The sequence below is a fragment of the Balaenoptera physalus genome (genome assembly GCF_965194825.1).
Source record: "Balaenoptera physalus genome assembly, chromosome: 10".
In the NCBI taxonomy this organism is placed as follows: Eukaryota; Metazoa; Chordata; class Mammalia; order Artiodactyla; family Balaenopteridae; genus Balaenoptera; species Balaenoptera physalus.
The window spans coordinates 60,374,134-60,398,859 of NC_138889.1; the positions used below are offsets into that span (position 1 = coordinate 60,374,134).

Consider the following 24,726-nt stretch of genomic DNA (forward strand, 5'->3'; position numbering starts at 1 on the left):
CGTGTCTCACTAAACCTTCATTCCAGCCAGTATTGCTGGTACTATTACCCCGATTCACAAAGGGGAGACAAAGGCAGAGAGAAGTGACGTCATTGCCCAAATGGAGGGGCTGGGATTTGAACCCAAGTGCGTTTGGCCCCCAAAGCTGATGCCACACTGCCTCCTGGTGGCAGGAAGGATGGTGACAGCGATGAGGAGGCCCCCTCCATGCTGGAGGCCCCCGTCATGGTCCCTGATTCTGGACTCTCCTCCCCAGAGCTCCAGGAGCCTCCTGCCCACACCGGGAGGCAGCCCCGTCTCTCCCTGGACGTATTTATAACTTCCCTTTCCTCCCTGGCACCTTCCTTTTCCAGCCTCTCGCATGTGTGGGAGCCTGACACCAGGGAAGGTGAGGAGCAGCAGGGGTGAGACGGAGAGAGACAGAGCGTCACTGACGACTTTCCAGGGCAGAGTGGCTTAGGCAGCTCGCCTGCACTCAGGCGGAACTTAGAGGGCCAGGCTGTCTTCTGTTCTGAGCTCGAAAATGTTCCTGAGATACATGGACGCCTCCTAGAGACATTTCTGGACCTCCTCACTTTCTCAGGTGGGTGAGACCTGGACTGGGAATGTTATGGGCCTCCCCACGGTCCCAGGAGAGAGGGACAGGGCTGTGTAACCTGGGTAGAAGACGCTTCTGACACCTGCTGGCACCCTTCACCTCTTCTCAACCTGCGCCGCACTAGCACAGAGCTTGCACTCAGTAAACAAACCCCCATTCTACAGAAGCGGAAACAGAGTCTCAGAGAGCTCCCAGCCAGGCTTGAACCCAAACTGGTCTGGCACCAGGATCTGAGCACATATCCACTATATGCCCTCTCAGACCCATTCGATGGAGAACAAACTCCCCTGCAGTCTCAGCCTCTTCATGAAATTCTCCCTCCACTCTTGTCTTAAGTGAAAGTTGCCCCCCTACCACTGCACCACTAAATCTGGAATCTTGCCTTTCTCTCTCTCTCTCTTTTAAACCTCCTTCTCACCTACTAGTAGTCCAGACCCTGGGCTCAGAAGATCCACTTCTCCTCCTCTTTGACCATCCCTTCCTCCTCTCCCTCTCTGCTGGCTAACTCCTACCAACAAATGGTGGGACATCTGCTCAAATATTTCCAATTTAAAAATATAACAAAATCCTCCCTGATCCCTCATTGCCCTCCAACCATCCACATCTCTTCACAGCCACACATCTTGAAAATGTTATCCACTCTCCCTACTTACCCCCCAAATGTCCACACCACCAAACTTCCACTCCCATCGTTCCACTGGACCTGTTCACCCTGAGGTCCCCACTGACCTCCTCCTTGCTGGATCTCCTGGACACTCTTCACTTCTCATCCTTCCAATCCCACCAGCAGCTTTTACTGCTGCTGGCCACATGTGCCCTTTGGAGTGCCTCTGTGATATCATACTCTCCTGGCTTTGCTTCACTCTCTCTGGCCATTTTTTTCCCAGCATCTTTTGCAGACATTTCTTGTTCTGCCTCAGTCTATGTTGGTTTCCTCCAAGATTCTGTCCTCACTCTACACTCTCTCCCTAGCTCCATAAAGCATAGCCCTCCCAAGTCTTTGTCAGTAACTCAGCTCTCTCTCTTGAGCTCCAGACTTAAACCCTCCAATACCTGCTGGTCGTCCCCACTTGGATATCCCATGGGTCCCTCTAATGCAACATGTCCAAAATCAAACTCATCATCTCCCTGCAAAATCTTCTCACCTACACTGCCCATTGCCCACCGCCATGTTCTGCAGCTCAGCCAACATCACCGCCACCTGCCTCATCACCCAAGCCAGAACGCCCAGCATCATCTCGCACTCTTCCATATGCAGTTATCAAATTCTGACAACGCTGCCTCTTGAAGATCTATCTGATTCTTGATAGTTAAGAAGCGTGGGCCTTGAAGACAATTGGATAATAAAAACCAGGGTAATAAAAACCACTGATCAGAAGAACTGAAACCAAGTATGTGACCACCAGGGCACAGTCATTGGTAAGCACTCACTAAAGGGCAGCAGCTTCTGTCATCATTATCATTGTTCCTTCACCCTCTTTCTCTCCTCACCACCCATCTCCCTGGCTGGCCTCCCTGCCTCTAGCCTCTCCCGCTTGAATCCCTTCTCCACGTGGCAGTGGGTGTGATCTTTCTGAAACAAGCATCTGTTAACCCCCTGCCTGAAGGCTGCCCCTAGTTCTCCAATGTCCTCGTGCTGGCTTCGTATTCCTTGGCCTGGAATTCGAGACCCTTCTGGTCTGGCCCCAGCAGACCTCATCTTTTGAGACTCCCAGTCTCTCCCTCTATACTGCATCCCAAACACACTTCTATCTGCCCCTCTAACACATCTACTTTTCCACCCTTTCCTCACTTTGTCCCTGCCTTATTGGCCTGGAGAGCTCTCCTCATCTACTTATAATTCACAACCCACCTGAAAGTTGTCTTCCATCATGCAAACCTACTTTGTTCCCTCCTCTGAGCCCTTCAACTCTATAGTAGTACAGATCACACTGGATATGATTGGTGGTCAATTTTTTCCATAGGCTACCTCCACTAGACTGTCAGTTCACTGTGTTCAGGCACCCAGCACGAAGCCAGCTTCATTCAATGTGGAATGAATGATGAACCTCAGTTCTCCTAATCTTTATTTTTTTTAATTCATTTATTATTTTATATTTATTTTTGGCTGCGTTGGGTCTTCGTTGCTGCGCGCCGGCTTTCTCTAGTTGCGGCGAGCAGGGGTGACTCTTCATTGCGGTTTGCTGGCTTCTCATTGTAGTGGCTTCTCTTGTTGAGGAGCAAGGGTTCTAGGCACGTGGGCTTCAGTAGTTGTGGCACACAGGCTCAGTAGTTGTGGCTCGCAGGCTCTAGAGCGCAGGCTCAGTAGTTGTGGCACACGGGCTTAGTTGCTCTGTGGCATGTGGGATCCTCCCGGACAAGGGCTTGAACCCATGTCCCCTGCATTGGCAGGCGGATTCTTAACCATTGCGCCACCAGGGAAGTCCCCTCCTAATCTTTAAAGTGGATGGCATAGGCAGTCAGCCTGGTTAATCCAGAGGAGAGCAAGAGCCCTGGGAGCTGGAGGAAGATAAGTCACGGAAGGCTCCCTGGAGGAGGTTGGACTTGGAGTTATAAGGCATCTAAGAAACAGTGAGAGTAAGAGAGGGCAAACGAGTGAGAGAGAGTGAAGATTTGGGAACCTGAGTGGCTCTCTGCTTTGTCACACTTGTTCCTCTAGCTTCAAAACACTTGAAGGGTCCCCACACCCCCATCCCCTGGCCAACAGTACAGCACTTTACAGTTATATAGAGATTTTTCACAAACTTCGTCTCATTTGTGTGGTTGGTTGGCTCAGAGGCTAGACTGAGAGTTAGCAAATCTGAGACCTCCATCCTGCCTGGCCCTCGGCCTGCTGTGTGACCTGGGCGATTCCTTTCACCTCTGAGCCTTGGGTTCCTCACCTGTCACGTGGGGCTGTGAACTGTTGCTCAGTAGGTGGGAAAACCTCCATAGACCACAGAGTTCTGTGCCCCAGTGAGGACTATTAATCTTGTTGTTCTAATACCAGCCAAGCCCAGTGGTAGCTGCTAACCAGCCACTTGGGAGTCCTCAGAAAAGCATTACACAGGGCCCTGTTAGAAAGGGACCTCAGGGGAGAGGACCCAGCAGGTTAGGGACAGGAGGGCCTGGGGGTTTAATGGAACCAGTCTCAGCCCCAACGTGTCCTCCCCACTGAGGCAGCGCTGGCTTGGGGAGAGGAAGGGGCAGCTGGAGTGGCCTGGGTTGCAGGTGAGCTGAGCCCCCTCTTATGTAGGCATGAAGGCTGCAAAGGAAGTGCCCAGAGCCTGTCAGAGCCCAAGGAGGGACAGGGTTCTGGAAGGGCACAGTTTAAGGGGACAGGCAATTAGGGACCATCACCCCACTATGAGAGGGGCCCTACGAGAAGGGAGATGGGCTAAAATCGTTCTGCCCCAATTTATAGCATTGCAGGCTGGCTGCTGATTCACTAGCTGTGTGACTTTGGCCAGGCATAGCCCCTCTCTGAGCCCCCTCCTGCCTATCAGCAACAATAGGGGAGCAGGACTGAAGCTTTCCACAGGGTGAAGTGTCTGATTCCGCAGCAATGCTGGAGGGAAAGCCCTGAGGTGGTCAGGACAGCTCTGTGGAAACACGAAGAAGCCAGGCGCTGGGCCACACTGAGATCCTGGCTTTATAGGAAAGGAGTCAGGGTCAGTCTCCAGCCCCAAGGAATCCTCAGGCTGGTGAGGGATACAAGAATGATGTGGGCTGCCAGACAGGGACGCTTCAGCGCCTCTCCCGTGGTGGACCCTTGGGAGACCTGGCAGGGAGCCCGGAGTCTGACTTCCAGCTCCTTGTGTGACCTTGACTGAGCAAGTCACTCCCTTCTCTGAGTTATTTTATTTGAAAAATGGGAGGAGGGCTGTGGGGATTGGACTACGTTGCTTGCTTTTAAGGACCCTTCTGGCTCTGATGTTCTGTGATTGCCCCGCAGACCTTGCAAAACCTGCTTACATGGGCCCAGCCAGCGGAGGGAACAGCATCTCAGAATGGCAGCAGCTTCCCCGGAAATGTGCATTCTATCAATTTAGATGTTAAAAGAAAAGAAAAGAAAAATCCCTGCTGACTAGTCCATTATGGGAAAAAGTTCAGTTTAACTCAGGTTAACCCTTTCATTAATTAATTCATTTATTTAAAAAATATTTGTTGAGGGTTTATTATGAGCCAGGTACCAGGTGCCTGGTGCCTGCGCTCTAGAACCCGTGAGCCACGACTACTGAAACTGTAGTTGTAGGGTTTTTTTGTTTTTTGTTTTTTGCCACTCTCTCACTTCGTCCCAGCTTACCCTTCCCCCTCCTCGTGTCCTCAAGTCCATTCTCTAGTAGGTCTGCATCTTTATTCCTGTCCTGCCCTTAGGTTCTTCAGAACCATTTTTTTTTTAGATTCCATATATATGTGTTAGCGTACGGTATTTGTTTTTCTCTTTCTGACTTACTTCACTCTGTATGACAGACTCTAGGTCCATCCACCTCACTACAAATAATTCAATTTTGTTTCTTTTTATGACTGAGTAATATTCCATTGTGTATATGTGCCACAACTACCAGGCACCAGGTATACAACCATTCTGCTCAGGACACGGGACCTGATTGTCGTGACTTTTTTCCACGCAGATGTGCCCAATCCACCTCTTCCTTAAGTCATTTCTTGAAAAGAGCATTTTTTTTCTAGCCAGGTAGCGCCTCTATTTAGTAACCAGACCATCTGAAACTCTTTGAAAACGCCCTCAGAACCAAACAGAAATCCATAACTGTCTCTGACATCAGCCTAAGAAATGGAGAGAGGAAAATAAAACTTTTGGCCTATTTTTTCCCCAGGTGGAAACCAGAGCTTCCAAATCCTCCAGGTGGCCTGGCTTGGTGGAAAGAGTCCAAGACCAGAGCCTGAGGCCTGGTTTCCAGGACCAAGTCTGGTACAGACCAGCTGTTGACCTGGGGGCTGCTCCCCATCCCCACCCCGGCCTGACTTGTCTTTTTTTTTTTTTGGCCTCCCAGCTTTCGGGATCTTAGTTCCTCAACCAGGGATTGAACCCGCGCCCCCTGAAATGGAAGCGCAGAGTCCTAACCACTGGACCACCAGGGAATTCCCCGGCCTGACTTTTCATCTGTGAAAGAAAGGGTCAGGGACTCAATTATCTGCAGGCCATTTCCATGCTTACGTATTCTGTGGCGTGAGAAGGGTTTGTTACAAGAGGGAGAAGCTGGAGGTGGTCCTGGAAAACCAAGTGGATCTGCTCCAGGGGTCCCTGGGGCAGGGAGGCAGTGATCTGAACATCAACATAACCTGACCCTGGATCACTTAGTCAAGGTGAAGGGCGAGTCAACACTTCCCTCAGCTCAGTTCTGGGGGTTGGAAGTCTCACTTCGGGGGTCTTGGGCTGCCGTGCACGCACAGTAACCTTCAACAGCCTCCTGGGAGTGGAGTTACTCTCTGAAGAGTGCTTGGTCTTCTCTCCTGGCACTGGTTCTGAGACTTTTCAGTTCTCTGTGGTGCCCTCTGAACTGGGGCCCAGAGCAGTGGGCATGAAGTGGCTTAACAGTGACACCTGCTGAGCTGCAGCAGCCAGGAGGGGGAAAGACCATGGAGTGACCCAGGAAGTGCCCTGGAGTTTGTTTTTTTCCCAACAGGGGGAGAATCTATCTTCCACTTGGATTCCTTTCAGGAAATCACTCCTTCTACCAAAGGCATATACAATGCCTCTGCCCTCGCAAGGTGACTGACATCTCAGTTTGCCGGGGACTAAGGGATTTCCTGGGACATGGGACTTGCAGTGCTAAAACCAGGCGGTTCTGGGCAAATCAGGATGACTGGTCTCTGGATATGACAAACAGACAGGATACAAGGACCCAGGTTAGACTGAGACAGACAGAGTCCCAGCAGCAGCTGCACAGAAAGGGGAGCTGCTCTTGGCTGAAGCAGACTGCATTCTGTAGCAGCCCTTGGGGGAAGCAGCTCTTCCTATCAACAAGATATCATAGAAAGGGAATCCTCCACAATCTGATTGATGTAGTTCATTTATGTTACTTTTTTTTTTTTTTTTAAAGAACCAATGGATCTAGGGTCAGAAGGTTGCTTAAGGGTTTTTAATCTAGCTCCTATTTAAATATTAAACCTCCTGTGCACCATTTCAGCTCAAAAGACCCCAGCTTTGCATACCTCTAGTTATAAGGAATTCACTCATTCTCAAGCCAGTCTTTTGCCTTATGGGATAGTTCTAATTGTAAGAAACTTATTCCATATGTGGGGCTCTCTGGGTCCCTGGAGCTGCTAATACTGGTCCCAGTTCTTTGTAAGTGTTGTTCCTGTCCCTTGACAGCCCTTCAGGTGTTTACGTTCACCCCTCTTGCCCACCACACAGGACCAGCTTTTTAACCATTGCTCATTAGACAACTCACTATCCTGAGAATCTTAGTTGTGCAATGAAATTCCAGGCACAAAGAAACAGTTAGGATTGAGATCCATGTTGGAAACAAAAAGATGCATGTTCTAGTTAATGTTCCCCTGGTTGTTCTGGTTTCCAGATATGTACTGATGTTTCCAGTGTCTGTCTGCAAATAACCAGCCCTGACCCACTATGGAAGCCACCTGTAATGGATCAAAGGACTCCTCACCTGTCTTCTACCTGGTGGGCATCCCCTCTCTGCTTGAATCCTTCTTCCTCCTTGTCTTCTTGATTTTCCTCTTAATCTCTCTGCTCATCCTGGTGGGAAATGAGCTGATCCTGGTGTCTGTGGTGACAGAGCCCAGCCTCCACAAACCCACGTACTTCTTCCTGATCAGCCTCTCAGCCTTGGACATCCTCTCCACTACAACCACTGTCCCCAAGATGCTGTCCCTATTCTTGCTTGAGGACCACTACCTCAGCTTCCCTGCCTGCTTCCTGCAGATGTACCTTTTCCACAGCTTCTCCTGCTCTGAAGCCTTCGTCCTGGTGGTCATGGCCTATGACCGCTATGTGGCTATCTGTCGCCCACTGCACTACCCTGTCCTCATGACCCCACAGACCAATGCTGCACTGGCAGCCAGTGCCCAGCTCACTGCCCTCCTTCTGCCCATACCAGCAGTGGTGCACATGTTACACATGGCTTTTGACAACACTGTTCACATCTGCCACTGCTTCTGTGACCACTTGGTTGTGGTCCAGGCCTCCTGCTCTGACACCACGTCCCAGACCTTCATGGGCTTCTGCATCGCCTTGGTGGTGTCCTTTCTGCCCCTTCTCCTGGTGCTTCTCTCCTATGCCCACATCCTGGCCTCAGTGCTTCTCATCAGCTCCCGAGAAGGACGCTCGAAAGCCTTCTCCACCTGCAGCTCCCACCTCTTCGTTGGCACCTACTACTCACCCATTGCCATAGCCTACGTGGCCTACAGGGCTGACCTACCCCTCGACTTCCACATCATGGGCAACGTGGTGCATGCTATTCTCGCACCTATCCTCAACGTTCTCATCAACACGCTGAGGAACAAGGATGTCAAAGCAGCCATCACCAAAATGGCATGTCCCCAGGGCCCAGGGAATTCTGGGACCCTTAATCCTTAGATGCAAATTATTCAGCTCCCTGGACACAAATGACAGTGCCCAGCACAGAATAAACACAATAAATATTTTTAAATGAATTACAGCAACCCAAATCGACTTCATTCAGTTGAGCAGACAGCTAAAAACCGGTCCTCAAATACTGGATCAAGAAGTCTTCCCACTGGTGCTATAGAATAATTGGTTTTCACAGTTTTCATTAGTCATTAATGTGATGAATAAAATTTGATCATCCAATCATTTATATTTAAAATCTTTACTAGGACTGCTAGAGACAGAAATAAGCCAGACATAGATGCTGCCCTCAAGGTATCCATAGTTTAACTGGGGAGTCAGACCCAGAGAAATAATATAAGGTGCTAGGACAGAGAGAAGCAAAGGGGGCTGTGGGAGCCAAGAAGTTAGCATTTGATTCAATGTTAAAATTTTCTCCTGTAAGTTTTTATATTTTTGGCATTGGTATCACTTGTTTGTTAGCAAATACTCATGTATCAGCAATATAGATGGGTGGGAGGCTGGAAATGATTGCATAAGAAAACCACTAGCTGCTCCAATCAGGGAGCGGTAATAGGGTCCATGTTCCCATCCAATGGGATGGATCCATTTTCAGCTTGGATGCCCATTAAAAAGTGATGCTTCCTGCCAAGAACCAGTGGGTGGAAGTTAGAGTGGCTCCATCCACCATTACCCACAGTGACCTATTTGAGGGAATTTGTACTTCCAGTCCTGACGATTCTGGCCTCTGTGGATTAAGCAGTCCGGATTCACCAGGAGACACAGTAAATCTCACTAAATTTAAAGCTACAGCTTCTGCTTGGTCATTTTAAGCCCACTGTGAAAGCAGACCAGCAGTCAGAAAAAGGAGTTACCATATTTAGAAGGGCAATTGACCGTGATCTTCAGGAGGAGGTAAAACCACTCTTACATAATGGGGGCTGGGAGGTCAGCACTCAGGCAAGTGAGCATTTCTGGTTTCTGCCAACTTTAACTCTTAGTGGACAATTAAAGCAACTATAGCTTGATGAGGCAGAGTAAACAGGGGCTCAGAACTGTCAGGGATGAGGGTCTGGGTCATGCTAGGAGGGAATCCATCTAGACCCACTGAAATGACTGAATGTGAAGGGAAAGGGGAAGGGAATCTAGAATGGGTGGCAGAGGAGAGGGATGATGAAGTGTCACCTGCAGCCTTGGGACTGACTGCAGCAGCGAGGGCAGTCGTTAATCCAACTAATCCTTTTCTTAGAAATTTCCCTTGAAACTGTGACTAATCAGAATCCTGGAAACCCTATGTCCAAATGGAGTGAACTTGTGAAAAGTGAATGAATCCGAGAGGTTCAAGGGATAGACTATAGCAGACACAGTTACTGGTCTTCCCTCTGGCAGCTGAGTGTTGGCTGCTAACAACTCGCACACATATACCCTAAGATAGAGGCATGATGGCCCTGACCCTTGTTGCTTTCCTTCTGGGGGGAAAGGGAGCAAGAGAGTAACTTTAGAAGCAGAAAAAACCAACTACTGGGTACTAAGCAGTCTAAGCTCAGATGCCAGCTGTTGACAGTAGTACCTGGTGAAGCCAGCTGTTTGGCATCTAGAGACTCCGAGAGCCCATGAAAGTTGTATCTTCTCCTGCAGGAGATGAACATCACTAGTCCCCTGGGAAATAGAATAGATGCAGGCAGCCTCTCCTCTGGCTATTGCTAGATAATACAAACCAAACCCTTGGAGTCAGTTTCAAAAAATCATGTTTCACTATGTCCTAAATCCTCTCAAAAACTCTATGAGATGGGTAATATTGTTATGTTCCATTTTACAGATGGAGAAACTCAGACTCAGAGAGGTTAAGTAACATGCCTAAGGTGACATAGCTAAAATATATTAGAACTGGTATTCATACCCAGGACTTGTCTCTTCAGACCCTATGCCCTTACCCATATGCAGAGCACAGGCCTGGGAATGAAGCCCTGGGTCTGCCTTGCAGCTCTGATACTAAACATTAGTATAAGCATCAGTAAGTCATTTCACTTCTCTGGACCTCAGTTTCCTCTTCTTGGGCTGCCTGTCTCCCCTGACTGTTCTGAGGACCAGATGGAATAATGTCAATAAAAGCTGCCCCGTTGGTTGTAAAGTTCTGGAACCCATGAGGGCTCTTAACAATGTTGTTCTCATTATCAGCAAATCCCAGATGCAAGTCCCCTCCCAACACGTGCTCTAGGAGGGACCAAGAAGTTGATCCTGGGTGACTGGGGGGTGGGGACTCAGTGCCTCAAAGGAGCCCCAAAGGGAGAGGACCCCCGAAGGCCTGACTAAAAGGAGGGGTTAGAGGGTTAATGAGCTACAGCCCAGCACCTACCTGGCTCTTCTCTGCCTGGCCGGGTTGGAAGGCACAAAGGGGACACAAGAGTCACCAAGGTAGACAGGGCTTGGAAGGTGAGTGAGCTAAGGGTGAAGTGCCAAAGCTCAGCAAAGACCAGAGTAGGGAGACAGGGCAAGGATGTGGGGGGCAGGTAGAACCAGGACCAGGGGTCAGGAAGACTGGTTGTGTGTGCACAAGAGGCAGACGTCCAGGATCCAGGTTGGCTGTGTGTATGTGGGCTGCTGGACCTTGGACCACATATCCTGGCAGATCTGTGTGCTCAGAGGTGGATTCATGTCAGCTTGGCTTTTCCCAAAGCCTTCCCATGGGAAAGCAAGGCTAATGGTGGCAGAAACATTGGAAACACTAGCACACTTCGAGTTCCTACCTGTTCCAGGCTCTTGTGTAGCATTGTTTAAGCATTCTCTCTGCAAGGACTCACAACAAACCCAGGGGGTCACAGATGAATGAAATGAGCCCAGAAGGAAATGAGCTGCAGGTAGGAGCTGGGATTGGAACCCAGTCCTTTCTGACTCACAGGTGCACACACTGGACCACTAAGGCCCATAGGACATGATGGAGGTAAAGCCCCTGGCTGGCAGCAGGTACTCACTAGGCGGGAAAGCCCTCGCCCTCTCCTTCTGGGGCATGGTCCATGTGACATGTGCTCTGCCAGACCCAGAGGGGACACAGAAAACAGTTCATTGGATTGGAAACCCTTCAGAGAACTTTTCCTCCAAACCCTTCACTGCACAGGTGAGAAAACCAAGTGTTTTCTCATGGAGGGAACTAAAATTGAGAAGTCATCTTGAGATCGAAAAATGAGGCAGGCAGTTCCATGTAATCAATGGATCAGTTTATTATAGGGTATCTTATTCACAGAGTGGGATCGGGATCAGGTGGATGATGATCTGGAAGCATTCGCAGCTGCACTACACACCACAAGGGGCCATTGGGACAATTTTATAGTTAACCTAGTGTATAGGGGTAAGTGCTTGGAGATAGGATGTGCATTCCTAAGTCAAGATTTATGAATGGGTGACCAGTCTCATGGGCACCAGGAATATATCAGAGAAGATTTTCAGCATTGTTTGGGGACTAACAGCATAGAGGCCACATGGTCCTAATGAGTATTAAACAATATCTATTAACTACAAAGCCTTTGATGGTACCACACAGTACAATCCTGGTTAGGGTCAGGAGACAGTGAAAAGGACCAAGATGGTGTCAGTAATGCTAACAGCCATACACCAAAGTCACAGGAAGTAAGTGAGTGGCAGAGCTGCAGGAGCCAGGACTTCTGGTTGCCAGGCAAGATTCTTTTACAGCAGACTGGCTCCAGAATGACCTTTGCTCTGACCCCCCTTCAGCCATGGCCTTGAACAAAGGCCTGTCCTTCTCCAACCCTCAATTTCTCATATGCTGAAAGGCATAACCACTCCCTGGCAGGGTTGGATGACAGGAGGAGATGATGTACATCAAATGCAGCATCAGGGATCGGAACCAAGATGGCGGAGTAGAAGGATGTGCTCTCACTCCCACTTTTTTTTTTTAATTTTATTTATTTATTTATTTATTTATTTATCTATTAATGGCTGTGTTGGGTCTTCGTTTCTGTGCGAGGGCTTTCTCCAGTTGTGGCAAGCAGGGGCCACTCTTCATCGTGGTGCACGGGCCTCTCACCATCGCGGCCTCTCTTGCTGCGGAGCACAGGCTCCAGACGCACAGGCTCAGCAATTGTGGCTCACAGGCCCAGCCGCTCCGTGGCATCCGGGATCTTCCCAGACCAGGGCTCGAACCTGTGTCCCCTGCATTGGCAGGCAGATTCTCAACTGCTGCGCCACCAGGGAAGCCCTCTCACTCTCTCTTGCGAGAACACCAGCACAACTAGCTGCTGGACAATCATCGACAGGAAGACACTGGAACTCACCAAAAAAGATACCTCACATCCAAAGACAAAGGAGAAGCCACAATAAGATGGTAGGAGGGGTGCAATCACAGTAAAATCAAATCCCATAACTGCTGAGTGGGTGACTCACAGACTGGAGAACACTTATACCACAGAAGTCCACCCACTGGAGTGAAGGTTCTGAGCCCCATGTCAGACTTCCCAACCTGGGGGTCCGGCAACGGGAGGAGGAATTCCTAGAGAATCAGACTTTGAAGGCTAGTGGGATTTGATTGCAGGACTTCGAAAGGACTGGGGGAAACAGAGACTCCACTCTTGGAGGGCACACACAAAGTAGTGTGGCATCAGGACCCAGGGGAAGGAGCAGTGACCCCAGGGGAGACTGAACCAGACATACCTGCTAGTGTTGGAGGGTCTCCTGCAGAGGCAGGGGTGGCTGTGGCTCACCGTGGGGACAAGGACACTGGCAGCAGAAGTTCTGGGAAGTACTCCTTGGTGTGAGCCCTCCCAGAGTCTGCCATTAGCCCCACCAAAGAGCCCAGGTAGGCTCCAGTGTTGGGTCGCCTCCGGCCAAACAACCAACAGGGAGGGTACACAGCCCCACCCATCAGCAGTCAAACGGATTAAAGTTTTACTGAGCTCTGCCCACCAGAGCAATAGTCAGCTCTACCCACCACCAGTCCCTCCCATCAGGAAACTTGCACAAGCCTCTTAGATAGCCTCATCCACCAGAGGGCAGACAGCAGAAGCAAGAAGAACTACAATCCTGCAGCCTGTGGAACAAAAACCACATTCACAGAAAGATAGACAAGATGAAAAGGCAGAGGGCTATGTACCAGATGAAGGAACAAGATTAAAACCCCAAAAAACAACTAAATGAAGTGGAGATAGGCAACCTTCCAGAAAAAGAATTCAGAATAATGATAGTGAAGATGATCCAGGACCGTGGAAAAAGAATGGAGGCAAAAATCGAAAAGATGCAAGAAATGTTTAACAAAGGCTTAGAAGAATTAAAGAACAAACAAACAGAGATGAACACTTCAATAACTGAAATGAAAACTACACTAGAAGGAATCAATAGCAGAATAACTGAGGCAGAAGAAAGGATAAGTGACCTGGAAGACAGAAGGGTGGAATTCACTGCTGTAGAACAGAATAAAGAAAAAAGCATGAAAAGAGATGAAGACAGCCTAAGAGACCTCTGGGACAACATTAAACACAACAACATTCGCATTATAGGGGTCCCAGAAGGAGAAGAGAGAGAAAAAGGACCCGAGAAAATATTTGAAGAGATTATAATCGAAAACTTCCCTAACATGGGAAAGGAAATAGCCACCCAAGTCCAGGAAGTGTAGAGAGTCCCATACAGGATAAACCCAAGGAGGAACATGCTGAGACACATAGTAATCAAACTGGCAAACATTAAAGACAAAGAAAAATTATTGAAAGCAGCAAGGGAAAAATGACAAATAACATACAAGGGAACTCCCATAAGGTTAACAGCTGATTTCTCAGCAGAAACTCTACAAGCCAGAAGGGAGTGGCATGATATACTTAAAGTGATGAAAGGGAAGAACCTACAACCAAGATTACTCTACCCAGCAAGGATCTCATTCAGATTCCATGGAGAAATCAAAAGCTTTACAGACAAGCAAAAGCTAAGAGAATTCAGCACCACAAAACCAGCTCTGCAACAAATGCTAAAGGAACTTCTCTAAGTGGGAAACACAAGAGAAGAAAAGGACCTACAAAAACAAACCCAAAACAATTAAGAAAATGGTCATAGGAACATACATATCGATAATTACCTTAAACGTGAATGGATTAAATGCTCCAACCAAAAGGCACAGGCTTGCTGAATGGATACAAAAACAAGACCCATATATATGCTGTCTAAGAGAGACCCACTTCAGACCTAGAGACACATACAGACTGAAAGTGAGGGGATGGAAAAAGATATTCCATGCAAATGGAAATCAAAAGAAAGCTGGAGTAGCAATACTCATATCAGATAAAATAGACTTTAAAATAAAGAATGTTACAAGAGACAAGGAAGGACACTACATAATGATCAAGGGATTAATCCAAGAAGAAGATATAACAATTATAAATATATATGCACCCAACATAGGAGCACCTCAATACATAAGGCAACTGCTAACAGCTCTAAAAGAGGAAATCAACAGTAACTCAATAATAGTGGGGGACTTTAACACCTCACTTACACCAAATGGACAGATCATCCAAAATGAAAATAAATAAGGAAACAGAAGCTTTAAATGACACAATAGACCAGATAGATTTAATTGATATTTATAGGACATTCCATCCAAAAACAGCAGATTACACGTTCTTCTCAAGTGCGCACGGAACATTCTCCAGGATAGATCACATCTTGGGTCACAAATCAAGCCTCAGTTAATTTAAGAAAATTGAAATCATATCAAGCATCTTTTCTGACCACAACGTTATGAGATTAGAAATGAATTACAGGGAAAAAAATGTAAAAAACACAAACACGTGGAGGCTAAACAGTACGTTACTAAATAACCAAGAGATCACTGAAGAAATCAAAGAGGAAATTAAGAAATACCTAGAGACAAATGACAATGAAAACATGACGATCCAAAACCTATGGGATGCAGCAAAAGCAGTTCTAAGGGGGAAGTTTATAGCTCTACAAGCCTACCTCAAGAAACAAGAAAAATCTCAGATAAACAATCGAACCTTAACCTAAAGAAACTAGAGAAAGAAGAACAAACAAAACCCAAAGTTAGCAGAAGGAAAGAAATCATAAAGATCAGAGCAGAAATAAATGAAATAGAAACAAAGAAAATAATAGCAAAGGTCAATAAAACTAAAAGCTGGTTCTTTGAGAAGATAAACAAAATTGAGAAACCATTAGCCAAACTCATCAAGAAAAAGAGGGAGAGGACTCAAATCAATAAAATTAGAAATGAAAAGGGAGAATTTACAACAGACACTGCAGAAATACAAAGCATCCTAAGAGACTACTACAAGCAACTGTATGCCAATAAAATGGACAACCTGGAAGAAATGGACAAATTCTTAGAAAGGTATAACCTTCCAAGACTGAACCAGGAAGAGATAGAAAATATGAACAGACCAATCACAAGCAATGAAATTGAAACTGTGATTAAAAATCTTCCAACAAACAAAAGTCCAGGACCAGATGGCTTCACAGGTGAATTCTATCAAACATTTAGAGAAGAGCTAACACCCATCCTTCCCAAACTCTTCCAAAAAACTGCAGAGGAAGGAACACTCCCAAACTTATTCTACGAGGCCACCATCACCCTGATACCAAAACCAGACAGAGATACTACAAAAAAAGAAAATTACAGACCAAAAACACTGATGAATATAGATGCAAAAATCCTCAACAAAATACTAGCAAACAGAATCCAGCAACACATTAAAAGGATCATACACCATGATCAAGTGGGATTTATCCCAGGGATGCAAGGATTCTTCAATATACGCAAATCAATCAATGTGATACACCATATTAACAAATTGAAGGAGAAAAACCATATGATCATCTCAATAGATGCAGAAAAAGCTTTTGACAAAATTCAACACCCATTTATGATAAAAACTCTCCAGAAAGTGGGCATAGAGGGAACCTGCCTCAACATAATAAAGGCCATATATGACAAATCCACAGCAAACATCATTCTCAATGGTGAAAAACTGAAAGCATTTCCTCTAAGATCAGGAACAAGATAAGGATGTCCACTCTCATCACTATTATTCAACATAGTTTTGGAAGTCCTAGCATGGCAATCAGAGAAGAAAAAGAAATAAAAGGAATACAAATTGGAAAAGAAGAAGTAAAACTGTCACTGTTTGCCGATGACATGATACTGTACATAGAGAATCCTAAAGATGCCACCAGAAAACTACTAGAGCTAATCAATGAATTTGGTAAAGTTGCAGGATACAAAATTAATGCACAGAAATCTCTGGCATTCCTATACACCAACAATTGAAAATCTGAAAGCAAAATTAAGGAAACACTCCCATTTACCATTGCAACAAAAAGAATAAAATACCTAGGAATAAACCTACCTAGGGAGACAAAAGACCTATATGCAGAAAACTATAAGACACTGATGAAAGAAATTAAAGATGATACCAACAGATGGAGAGATATACCATGTTCTTGGATTGGAAGAATCAATAGTGTGAAAATGACTATACTACCCAAAGCAATCTACAGATTCAATGCAATCCCTATCAAATTACCAAAGGCATTTTTTACAGAACTAGAACAAAAAATCTTAAAATCTGTATGGAGACACAAAAGACCCCGAATAGCCAAAGCAGTCTTGAGGGAAAAAAATGGAGCTGGAGGAATCAGACTCCCTGACTTCAGACTATACTACAAAGCTACAGTAATTAAGACAATATGGTACTTGCACAAAAACAGAAACATAGATCAATGGAACAAGATAGAAAGCCCAGAGATAAACCCACGCACCTATGTTCAACTAATCTATGACAAAGGAGGCAAGGATATACAATGGAGAAAAGACAGTCTCTTCAATAAGTGGTGCTGGGAAAACTGGACAGCTACATGTGAAAGAATGAAATTAGAGCACTCCCTAACACCATACACAAAAATAAACTCAAAATGGATTCGAGACCTAAATGTAAGACCGGACACTATAAAACCCTTAGAGGAAAACATAGGAAGAACACTCTTTGACATATACATCACAGCAAGATCTTTTTTGATCCACCTCCTAGAGTAATGGAAATAAAAACAAAAATAAACAAATGGGACCTAATGAAACTTCAAAAGCTTTGCACAGCAAAGGAAACCATAAACAAGACGAAAAGACAACCCTCAGAATGGGAGAAAATATTTGCAAACGAATCAACGGACAAAGGGTTAATCTTCAAAATATATAAACAGCTTATGCAGCTCATTATCAAAAAAACAAACAACCCAATCCAAAAATGGGCAGAAGACCTAAATAGACATTTCTCCAAAGAAAACATACAGATGGCCAAGAAGCACATGAAAAGCTGCTCAACATCACTAATTATTAGAGAAATGTAAATCAAAAGTACAATGAGGTATGACCTCACACCAGTTAGAATGGGCATCATCAGAAAATGTACAAACACAAATGCTGGAGAGGATGTGGAGAAAAGGGAACCCTCTTGCACTGTTGATGGGAATGTAAATTGATACAGCCACTATGGAGAACAGTATGGAGGTTCCTTAAAGAACTAAAAATAGAATTACCATATGACCCAGCAATCCCACTGCTGGGCATATACCCAGAGAAAACCATAATTCAAAAAGACACATGCACCCCAATGTTCATTGCAGCACTATTTACAATAGCCAGGTCATGGAAGCAACCTAAATGCCCACTGACAGACGAATGGATAAGGAAGATGTGGTACATATATACAATGGAATATTACTCAGCCATTAAAAGGAACGAAATTGGGTCATTTGTTGAGACGTGGATGTATCTAGAGACTGCCATACAGAGTGAAGTAAGTCAGAAAGAAAAACAAATATCGTATATTAACGCATATATGTGGAACCTAGAAAAATGGTACAGATGAACCGGTTTTCAGGGCAGAAATTGAGACATAGATGTAGAGAACAAACGTATGGACACCAAGGGGGGAAAGCGGTGGGGGGTGGTGGTGGTGGTGTGATGAACTGGGAGATTGGGATTGACATATATACACTGATGTGTATTAAATTGATGACTAATAAGGAAAAAAAAGTGCTCATAACTTAATAAGAACAATATTTCTTCCTTTCTGAAAAAAAAAAGTATATATCTCCTTTGATCATGTTTCTAGTCTTGATTTTTAAGTTTCATCAAATTATAACATAAAATATCTACCCTTTTGGAACTAAATAAGAGTATCTTTGTAATAAAGTATATGATAGGTTTTTGTAAGGGAAGTATGGATAAAAGAAAAATGTGCATTATCTATAGAGATGAAAATTGCATACATGTAACATTTGTATACACAAACATTTAAGCTTTTGATGATGCATTATTTAAATCTTTTATGTTATTGCTATATATTTGGTTTTCTGTATAACTGGCTTCTTACATTCTCAAAAGGTTATATTAAATCATCCACTAAAAAAAAAAAAAAATGCAGTATCAAGTTGGACACTCGGTGATTTTCTGTCCTTCCCTGTCCCCACCAAGCACTATAACTGGCCTGTAGACAATCCCAACAGGGAGAACCTGCTGGCGCAAGTTCTGTGCTCTAGGAAACGGCACCCGTTAGGCCCTAAGCACGGCTACATCATTCAGATGTAGTGTGTAATCTTAACCCGTAAAATAGTGTAAGAAAGTCCAGCCAAATCTGGATATTTCCTATGATGGGCCAGCTGAATGGTGCTTTGAAAGATTAAATGTTAAATTCTTTCAAAAAGTATTTTTGGTTCCCTTGCTTGGCTGGTGACCCAGCACATGCCTGGTCGGCCTGTTGGATAGTCCAGTACCAGCTGGTGTGAAAAGCCATGTGCCACCTCTCCACTGGGGTCTCAGCATCCCTTTTTCCATCTGCAAAGTGGTGGGACGGAGGATGGAGGAGAGGGGAGTTAGACTTGATGGCTCCCTCAGGGCCCCTCTGGCTTCAGCCCTCTACGTTTCTGTCCCTCAAATCCCCTGCTCTGCCTCACCTGGGACCGGCAGGCACAGCTGCCTCTCTGAGAGCAGAAATGTCCAGGGCAGTGCAGTTTGCATTCCTTTGGGTGTGAAAAAAAAGTGGTGACCACACTTGTTGGAACGGGGTTCTAGTTAACTGAGGGTTAACCCTTCAACATGGAGACAATCAGGTCACTCTCTTGCCAGGTCCTCAGGGTGACCTCTGAGGTTCTCTTTCAAGGAGCACACACACAGGACGGTTGTTCTTCCCATGCTCATTTTAGACAAAGCATTTGCCAGTCACCACTTCCAAATCTAGAAGCCAGGCTGCACGATCCAAATCAATCACAGAGCAAACTAGTAAATTTTTAAAAGGTGGTGAGGAAGTGTGGGGGAGGGGAATTGGGTTGGAATTGAAGATTAAAAAAACCTTTTTTTCCAGTCTGACACTCTGTAATTCTAGGACACGAGAGGTGTTTTTAACTAGTTTGTTTTGCATTTGTTTTAGAGAAGAAAGAAGGTAGCTGTCGTTCTTAGGAATTCAAAGGGAAACTGCTTGTGAAATCAATAGGGTTCAAACAGCAGTGATGCAGATGTAAACAAGAAACTGCCGGGACCACTCATTAGAGGCTCATCCTGAAGTCGGGACAAGCCAAAATTGCCTCAGCAGTCCCTGCATTGACCCCAGCACACATTTAATGAACAACCTATGATATAGGGGTTTTTGTATTTGGGCAGCTACAGCTTTCAGTTCTCTGGGTCCTTTCTAGCAACAAGAGCTCTCACGACATCTCCTTGTGGCTTCTTCTGAGTTGGTATTGGAGGAGCCCACAGCAGAATGGGCATCAGAGAACTAAACACAATACTCGTTGGGCTGTGGCAGCCAGGAAGAAGGAAGATGACAGAGACCCAGGACATGCCCTAAATGAGGGGAAGATGCACCATCAGCTTGGGCTCCATCAGGAGGAGAGTTGCCCCTCTGAAGGCATTTGTCCTTCCCATCGCTGAAACATCACTGGGCGGGAGAACACCCAGAGAACCTGGCAGGGAGAGAGGCAGGCAGAGCTGCTGCGCCCGGAAAATGAGAGGGGAGACATTCCCTGGGTAATGAGTAGCCTGAGCAGGCAGCATGCGGCAGAAAATATTGGAAAAATCAGCCCTTTCTAGTGATGTGGTATAGTGATGTCACTTAGTAGAACTTGAAACAAGAGCAAAAGAAAAAAACAATAAAGTAGGAATCTAAGAGATCATCTAAGATCTGATGCCCAAGAGATAGTGTGGGAAATGGAGCAGGGAAGGGACGGAAGCTCTTTGAATGCACTTATCACAGTTGTACCTAGATAATTAACTGTGTGTTTGGCTTTTAAACATACCATCCTTCTACTAGAATTTAAGCCCCTGTGAAGGCAGGGGCTTTGTGTGCCTTGTTTACCTTCTCACAGCCTTGCACACTGTAGATACTTACTAAAGAGTTGATGGAAGAAGGAAGGAGTAAATTGTGCGTTAAGACGGAAGAGTTAATATTGGATGGTACCACCAGTCCTCTAAACTTGGTCATAAATGATTTGGATTGCATTAATTGTAGAGTGAACTGAACGGAATTCTCCTTCCAAACTCCTGTTTTATCCAGTTTCCAGATGCTCTGACGGCCTGTCACCCTGGCATGTAGCTCTGTCTCACCGTGGATGCCACAGCCTGTAATGGATCAAAAGACTCTTCACCCATCTTCTACCTGGTGGGCATCCCCTCTCTACAGGAGTTCCTCTTCCTCCCTGTCTCCTTCATCTTCTTGTTCTTCTACCTGCTTATCCTGGTGGGTAACACCCTGATCCTGGTGGCCGTGGTGATAGAGCCCAGACTCCACAAGCCCATGTACTTCTTCCTGATCAACCTCTCAGCCCTGGACATCCTCTTCACCACATCCACTGTCCCAAAGATGCTATCTCTCCTCTTACTCGGGGACCACTACCTCGGCTTCTCTGCCTGCTTCTTGCAGATGTACCTTTTCCACAGCTTCTCCTGTTCTGAAGCCTTCGTCCTGGTGGTCATGGCCTGTGACCGCTATGTGGCTATCTGCCGCCCACTGCACTACCCTGTCCTCATGACCCCACAGACCAATGCTGCACTGGCAGCCAGTGCCTGGCTCACTGCCCTCCTTCTGCCCATACCAGCAGTGGTGCAGACCTTCCACATGGCTTTTGACAGCACTGCTCACATCTACCATGGCTTCTGTGACCACTTGGCTGTGGTCCAGGCCTCCTGCTCTGACACCACACCCCAGACCTTCATGGGCTTCTGCATCACCACGGTGGTGTCCTTCCTGCCCCTTCTCCTGGTGCTTCTCTCCTATGCCCATATCCTGGCCACAGTGCTTCGCATAAGCTCCCGAGAAGGACTCTCGAAAGCCTTCTCTACCTGCAGCTCCCACTTCCTGGTGGTTGGCACTTACTATTCATCCATTGCCATAGCCTATGTGGCCTACAAGGCTGACCTACCCCTTGACTTCCACATCATGAGCAACATGGTGCATGCTATTCTCACACCTGTCCTCAACCCTCTCATCTACACGCTGAGGAACAAGGATGTCAAAGCAGCCATCACCAAAATAACATGTCCCCAAGACCCCGGGCATTCTGGGGACCCTTGATCCTTAGATGTAGTTAATCCTGTCCCAGGATACCTGTGTGCTAAGAAGAGAGCATGCTATCAAAAAAGTTTTTTGAAGGAAAGAATGACTTATAGCAGGGCCAAAAGTACACCACTGGGGCTTCCCTTTCCATTAATAAGCTACATAATGATACCAACTCTTTTGTGGAAAGAAATAAGAATGTCAGATAAAATATAAAAAGTATCTTCTTAAAAGTATCAAATAGATTTTTTTAATATAATAAGGCTAAAATAGTAATAAAGATGGGAATGCAAAGAGGTTAGTTATTAAGACATAGAGAGACATATAGATCAATGAAACAGAGAGCCCAGAAACAGACCCTTGAATATATGGACAATTGATATATAAATGACACTGCAGATCAGGTTCGAAAATGGACATATAATCAAGGGTATTAGTACTATCAGATATCCATATGTCAAAAAATGAAATTGGTCTCTTACCTCAAACAAACACAAAAATCAATCTCAACCTAAATATGAAAGGTGAAACTATAAAACTGTATCGGAGACTATAGTCCTGATCTTGGGATGGGGAAATATTTCTTAAATAAGACTTTTTAAAAGCTCTAAACCCAGAGAAAAAAAGTGTACATTTGACTGCTTTAAAATGTAAAATTTCTGAGAATTCCCTGGAGGTCCAGTGGTTAGGACTCAGCACTTTCACTGCTGTGGCCTGAGTTCAATCCCTGGTCAGGGAACTAAGATCCCGCAAGCCACACAGCACAGCCAAAAAAAAAAAAAAAAAAAGTAAAATTTCTACTCCTCAAAAGTCACCAAAAAGAGAATGAAAAGTCAACATACAGAACAAAAGAAGTTATTTGCAATGCATATAACCAACTAAAAGACTCAGGACTCATAGTCAGGATATATAGAGAATCACTTCAAATCAATTTTTAAAAAAGGTAGTCAAGCCATTAGAAAAAATATCATTAGAGCAAAATAAGTCACAAGAGGGAATACACAAATGTCCAATAAATATAAGAAAATGTGCTCAACCTCTTTAGTAATAGGAGAAATGCAAATTACAACAGCAAATAGTTACCACTAGAAACCAGTCAGACTGGCTAAAATGTCAAAGTGTGACGATACCCAGGTTGGCGAGGATGTGGGTCGATGGAGCTTTCATACATGGAGAGTGGGAATGTTAACTGGTACAGCCACTTTGGAAAATACTTTATCGCTCTCTTATGATGTCGAAGACCCATATACTCTATGATCTAGCACAGCAGCATTTCTCCAATTTGTGAAATGTTCCTGAAACATAACACTACATGCCAATAAAATATGAAAGGATTATGTATACATGCAACAACATAGAGGAAATTCACATAGTACTGAGTGAAAGAATCACAACTCAAAAGGATACATGGGATATGATTCCAGTTATATAAAGGTTAACGACAGACAAAGCTAAACTACATTTTTTATCAATGCATACAGATGTCATTAACTGTGAAGAAAAGAGAAGGCATATTTATTACATAAATCAGAATCATGGTTATTTCTGCAGGAGAGGGAGAGGGTTGTAATCAGAGAGGGCTACCGAGGGGCTTATGAGGTGCTGGCAATGTTTCATTCTCCCCTGAATGATGGTGACATGGTGTTTTCTTTACAATTAAACTGTATATTTAGGCTTTATACAGTTTTGCTCTGTATGAATATTGTATCTCATTATAAACTCTGACAAGGCATCATTCCACTGGGCAGAGGCTGCAATAGTAGTTCTCAATGTCTGGTCCAAGTCTTCCCATGGGTACAATGGATAATGGTGGTTTTCACATCCACAGTAAGCATCAAGCTGCTGAATATAATTTTCTCCATTTGTTCATTCATTTAAGAAGTCTTCACTGAGCATGCGGGAAGTACTAGTCGATACAGTAAAAGCTAGAGACAGAGATAAATCAGGACAGTTGCTGCCATGAATTTGCTCACAGTCTAGTGAAGGAGACAGGTGTGGGCAGAAATAGCACAGCGAGGTAGGTGCTGTTTCAGAGGGAAGCATAGGGGGTGGTGGGAACACACTGGGTAATACTGAATATTTAATCCAAGGTAAAAACGCATCCCATAACTACTGATAACCTATGCACTTGTTACTGTGTGTCTGGGAGCCCTCATGGAGTTAACACCGTGGTGGATGTGGACTGACTGAACAGAAGGCCTGAACTGCTCCCATCCCCACCTGCCATCAAGAAATTGAGTTTACACTCAATTAAACCCAAAGAATTTTAACACCCAGTCCCTTTCAGGAATCACACAGGTCAAAAAGGGATCAGGGGTGTATCCTCTACAGTGCCCCCCAAACAGGCAGAAAGGAAAACCATTCTCAGAAGAGTGAATGGAGCAGCCAATGACATTTTTGTGGCTTGTGTTAAAAGGAATAAAATCTTCCTTAGCAAATTGTGATAAAGGTGCAGCACTTAAGTGGAACTTTAAGCAAGGGCATTAGCAGAGAGTGAGAATTCCAGCAAATAGTAATGAGGGTCTTCATACCTGATTTTAAAGTCACAAGTATAACAATTTTAAGTCAAAATTATGAAACAAGGCGTTTTTAGTGAATTCTAGCTTCCATTTCTGCTCCCTCCACCTGTTACACCCCCCCTTAAAGAAACCGTTTTTATTCATCTTTTGGTTTTTCTTTCCATTTTTAATATAAGGAAATCCATATAGTTATACATATATGTATAACATATAAACATGGTTATATTATACAAAAATATGGCAATCTGGCCATATTTCCACTCCGTCTTAGAGGAGTGGTAGCATACTATTGGTGCTGTTCTGCATCCTGATTTTAAAAATTTAATCGGTAGTTTATAGAGATTAAGTTTTTGTTTAAGACGGGAGAAATAACAGCATATTTGTACACGGATGGGAATAATCCAGGAGACAGTAAAAAAAAAAAAAATTCGTGATGGGAGACAGAGGGGAGAATTATTGGAGTGACTGGCTTTCGATAGGAACCTGAAGAGTTCATCCATGGGAACAGACCAACTTCCT

The 24,726-nt window shown here is 45.1% G+C and overlaps 2 protein-coding genes across 2 annotated transcripts in view; both read left to right on the forward strand.

Annotated features, from left to right (window-relative positions):
- The window catches only part of LOC309637154 (olfactory receptor 2AT4-like), a 24,149-nt gene extending 12,123 nt beyond the window's left edge, over positions 1–12,026 (forward strand). Inside the window, exon 2 of the mRNA XM_082411319.1 lies at positions 7,120–12,026. Within this exon, the coding sequence (XP_082267445.1) occupies positions 7,173–8,138 (966 nt within the window). The 5' untranslated portion in view covers positions 7,120–7,172 and the 3' untranslated portion in view covers positions 8,139–12,026. The remainder of the gene's footprint in view (positions 1–7,119) is intronic.
- LOC309667828 (olfactory receptor 2AT4-like) lies at positions 11,062–23,897 on the forward strand (the record flags this gene model as incomplete). Its single annotated transcript, XM_082476779.1, has 2 exons — positions 11,062–11,070; positions 20,729–23,897. 2 exons carry the CDS (start codon positions 11,062–11,064, stop codon positions 21,704–21,706), a joined length of 987 nt encoding a protein of 328 aa, XP_082332905.1. The 3' UTR covers positions 21,707–23,897.
- Between the last annotated feature and the right edge of the window lie 829 nt (positions 23,898–24,726).